At 47.5% G+C, this 4,710-nt stretch overlaps 2 protein-coding genes across 2 annotated transcripts in view; both read right to left on the bottom strand.

The window, feature by feature from the left end:
- LOC106002643 (membrane primary amine oxidase-like) overlaps positions 1-1,819 on the bottom strand; it is a 7,243-nt gene extending 5,424 nt beyond the window's left edge. The window contains exons 1-2 of the mRNA XM_013037494.1: positions 1,810-1,819; positions 2-1,335 (exon numbers count right to left, since the gene is read on the bottom strand). Of these exons, the coding sequence (XP_012892948.1) occupies positions 2-1,335; positions 1,810-1,819 (1,344 nt within the window). The remainder of the gene's footprint in view (position 1; positions 1,336-1,809) is intronic.
- A 167-nt stretch (positions 1,820-1,986) lies between these two features.
- The window catches only part of LOC106002632 (membrane primary amine oxidase-like), a 14,000-nt gene continuing 11,276 nt past the window's right edge, over positions 1,987-4,710 (bottom strand). Inside the window, exon 2 of the mRNA XM_013037484.1 lies at positions 1,987-2,010. Coding sequence (XP_012892938.1) covers positions 1,987-2,010 — 24 coding nt within the window. The remainder of the gene's footprint in view (positions 2,011-4,710) is intronic.

The following is a 4,710-nucleotide window of genomic DNA, read 5'->3' as shown; positions in this document are numbered from 1 at the left end:
CAAGGCCCCCAAAATAGTAAGAGTCGAATTCTGAGTGGTGTCGCCGCAGTGGAAGACCCTGGTTCTGTTCAAACACACAAAAGGCATCACGTAGAGTTTTGGGGGTCTGGGACTCCAAAAGGAAATGCCAGTCCACATAGGTGGCCACATAGGGGCAGTCAACCCCACGAGTCAAGGGCGTAGAGAACTGGCCCAAGCCAAAAGCACCATCAATATACCAAGTCAGCAGAGCAACAGGGGAATTCCCACCATACACCGCCAAGGCCTCCTGGACGCTCACTTCATAGGCTACTCTCTCTCCTTGGAACCGGATGTCAAAGATCCTCGGACCACTGAAAGCTCCCAGGCCAAAGGAGAAAGTCCACAATGGAGAGGACACTTGGCTCCCCTGGACACTGAAGCGAGGACCTTGAGGGTAGAACTGTAGAGGAGGAGCCGCACCAGGGGCTACCGGGGACTTCAAGGACCAGGACGCACCTGTGCCATTGTCTGGGACCAGCACCACATTCACCAGGCCTGCCTCAAACTGCTCCTCTAGCTGGACCAGGCTGTCATAGTAGCGGCCTTGATAGAAAACCTTCTGGATGGTCCAGTGGGCAGGGTCCAGGGCCTTGTGGTCTACCAGCAGCTCCAGCCCCACAGGGTGCAGGAAAAACCCAGCTCCTGAGAGTTTGTAGTAGAGGCCAAACCAGGTAGCTCTGTCCCCTGATTGTAGTCCACGGGGGGCTGTGTTCATTGCCAACAAGTTTCGGCCCTGGTGTTTGTAGAAGCAACAGTGATGGAGGAGCCCAGCAGCCTTAGGCAGCTCCCTGTCAAAGATCATCTGGCGTATGTCCAAGTACTCTCTTTCCAGCACAGGGCGTCTGTAAAAGGGCAACGGGCCTCCATGATGTTCCTCAGTCACATCCCGCATGTAGGAGGGGTGGGGCAGAGGCCCTACAACCAGCTCACTCACATTAGGCTGCCGTTGTCCACCAAAGAAGACGATGGCCAGTGCTTCCCGAGCAGGTGGGGGGCCCCCTCTGTCCAGGTGGGCCAAGGCTGCAGCCTTGGAGGGCAGCTGCAGCTCCACTGAGAAGACACAGTTGTCAGAGGGCTGAGCCTGGGCTGCATCCACCAGCCCTGGTCCAAGTTCCTGGGTGAGAAAATCCATCACAGCTGTCAGCTCTTCTGGGCTGAGGTCTGCAAATATCTGGCTCTGGCTGGAATGTGTCCACGGCTGGCCACTGGGAGGGATGCAGGGGCCATGAGGAGAGAGGCCCGGTTGACATTCTCTGTCTATGGTTTTCCCCCTCTCAGCCTCACCTTCACCTGTGCCTGTCACCAATACACTAACTAGGCAAAAAAGCATAAAGGCATCCACAGCTAAAGCTTGTGCCATCTCCAGGCTCCAGCTCTACGCAGCTGGGAAATGGAAATGCCAAGGGTTAAACAAGACTTGGGTGCAAGATGGTTCTCCTACTTACCCTCCAGAGGGTCTTGGTCTGTGAATGAGCTAAAGGCTCACTAGGAAAAAAAGAAGCCTTGGGGCAGAGGGGTGGAGCCATAGGGATCAGGCATGCGCAGTGGTGGGGCTCAGATAGGAACCTAGACTTTGAATGACCTACAGAGGCTTCTCTTTTCCATTCCAAATTAAACAACACATTCAGGGACAGAAGTGGGGAGCCAAGTGGATAGAGGGGTGGGATTTGGAGACTACAGCTGGCAGGAGGCAAGAGGAAGGGGAAGCCACTCTGCCTAAAGACTCTTCCTTCAGGACCCTGCAAATGGAACCAGTCTCCTACTTCCAAGGCTGATGACCAACTTTACCTGCTCCCATCTCTGTTAGCTGGATCTCTTATCTTTCCCTCCTTCCCTCCCTCCTTTGCTTGCTTGCTTCCTTCCTTCCATCCTCCCTTTTTTCCTTCCTTCCTTCTTTTCTTTCGTTTGTAACACCTTCTCTGCTCTGTTCCTCAACACTGTCTCCTGCTGCTGAACTTCCAGCAATCAGAATTCTCTCTGCCACACAGTCTAAGTTGAAGAGAACATAAAGCACCTGGGAAGTGTTGAGGGGGTACTGAAGGGATGAGTCCAGTGATCCAAGTATTTTAGTCCTTGGAGGGAATCATTGTGGTACAGAGAAAGTCAGAAGGTTGACACTTTTTTGTTTGTGGGACCTATGTAACTGAGACTCTTATTCATTCTCTCTCTGTCTCTGTCTGTCTGCTCTCTCTGTCTCTCAGCATTTACTAGAGCTTGAAGTCAAGGCCTGGATACTGACACTTAGCTTTTTCATTCAAGGCTACTAGTCTTGACACAAGGGTCAAGAAACTGAGAGCTGAGGATCATGGTTCAAAGCCAGCCCAGACAGGAAAGTCCATGAGACTTTTATCTCCAATTAACCACCAAAAAGCCAGAAGTAGAGCTGTGGCTTAAGTGATAGAATGCTAGCCTTGAGCAAAAGTGCTCAGGGACAGTGTCCAGGCCTTGAGTTCAAGGTCCAGGCCACACACACACATACTCTCTCTCTCTCTCTTTCCCTCCCTCCCTCCCTCTCTCTCTCTCTTTCTTCTCTCTGAGAGAGAGAAAGGCGAAGTCATGTCCAACTTTCAGTGGAGAACACAGAATCAGCTGGCTTGCATCTTTGTCTTGAGCCATGGTACCAAGGAGAGGTCAAAGATGTTCAGTGTCAGGGGGATCATCAGGTTCTCATATTGGGGAAGTAGGAGGTGTTCCAAGGCTGAGACTTTGCCTTGGTTACCAGTGGGTCAACTGGTACTTTCCAAAGGAACCACCATTTCCATTTTTTCTGTCTCTCTTTCACATTGCTCATTCCAGTATCTTTTCACCTTAATTTTATTATTTTTTTTTATTTAATTTTATTTTATTTGTGAACATACTGTACAGAGGGGTTACAATTACATGGGCAGGATAATGCATACATTTCTTACCAAGCATTGCAGCCTCCTCCTTTGTTTACCCTTCACATCCCTTTCCAGCCTCCCCCCTCCCCCCCCACCAACCCTTCCCCTCCCCCCCTCACCTTAATTTTATTAATCATCATGCTGATGAGCCTAAAAACTTGTTGAAAGCGGGAGGGGTGTGTCTTGGGAGAAATACTCAGAAGATGGGACTACAACCTCTCTTTCCCTACTAGATTATATATTTCTTTCTTTTTTCTTTCTTTCTTTCTTTTTCTTCCTTTCTTTTTTTTTTTGTCAGTTGTGGGGCTTGAACTCTGGGCCTGGGCACTGTCCCTGTGCTCATCAGCTCAAGGCGAGCACTCTACCGCTTGAGCCATGGCACCACTTCCAGTTTTCTAGTGTTTTATTGGAGATAAGAGTTTCATGGACTTCCCTGCCCGAGCTAGCTTTGAACCGTGATCCTCAGATCTCAGCCTCCTCAGTAGCGAGGATTACAGGCCTGAGCCACCGGCGCCTGGCTTAGATTATATTTCTTTTTCTCTTCTTTCTTTTCTTTTCTTTTTTTTTTTCTTTGCCAGTCCTGGGGATTGAACTCAGGGCCTGGGCTCTGTCCCTGAGCCTCTCTGTGCTCGATGCTAGCACTCTACCACTTGAGTCACAGAGCTACTTCTGGCTTTTTCTGTATATGTGGTACTGAGGAATTGAACTCAGGGCCTCATGCATGCTAGGCAAGGACTCTATCACTGAGCTACATTCCCAGCCCTAGATTATATTTCTCTGCAAAAAAAAATTCAGCTACAGCCTTTCTGAACTTGTAAAGATGAGTTTATCACCTGAGAGCCAGAACCCACCCCAGCCCACAAGGCTGAGGACAGGGCCAAGGACATGATGCCTGAGAGGAGCTGTTGACCCAGTGCAGATGGCAGGTCACAGTCCACTCTGATTTATGTTCCAAAGAGAATTCTATCACAGAACTGTTTACCACAGCTCTTTTCACAATAGCCAAATAATGGGATCAGTCAAGGTGCCAGCAATGAATGGCTAACAAACATGTGAGACATATATGTGTATGTGTGTCTATGTGTGTGTGTGTATGTGCATACATGTATATATATATATATATATATATATACACACACTGTGGAATATAACATGGACAGAAAGAAAAATGAAATCATTTCATTGACAGGAAAATGTCATGCAATTTCAGAATAGCATATTGAGTGAAACATGACAAGCGCAAAAAACAAAATATCATATGTTTTCACTCATATGTAGACCAAAAAGACACATATATTCATAGGCATATACACTTGTGTATATATATATACAAATTATATTATATATTATATGGATAACCACAGAACATGAATTTAACCAGAGGACTACTTAGAAGGAGATAAGGAAGGGGAAAAAAGTTAGAGGGTGAATAATTGCAATACTATGCAAGTCTATGTGAAAACAGCATAAAGAACCTCAGTGAAAGTTGTAGGGAGATGGGAGGGCAGGGAGGAGCAACAGGCTCTGTTCGGAGGTGAGTCTCAGGGGGAGGGGGTTGGGATTATGAGGAAGATGAAAGAGGTTGAATACAGTTGAAACAAATTGTTTGCATCTCTGAATATAGAACAGTAAAATCTGTTGAATGGTTTAGGGAAGGGAGGAGGAAAAGTGATAGAAGGAGTAAGATTGACTGAAATATATGATAAGCATGTATGGAAATGTAACAATGAAATCCTCCTTGTATAATTAATTCAAGTGAATAAAAAATTGGCACACATGGGGCTGGGAAGGTGGCTCAGTGGTAGAG

The sequence above is a fragment of the Dipodomys ordii genome, unplaced genomic scaffold (assembly GCF_000151885.1).
Source record: "Dipodomys ordii isolate 6190 unplaced genomic scaffold, Dord_2.0 Scaffold7, whole genome shotgun sequence".
NCBI classification, from domain to species: domain Eukaryota; kingdom Metazoa; phylum Chordata; class Mammalia; order Rodentia; family Heteromyidae; genus Dipodomys; species Dipodomys ordii.
This window is presented reverse-complemented; position numbering and strand designations above follow the sequence as displayed.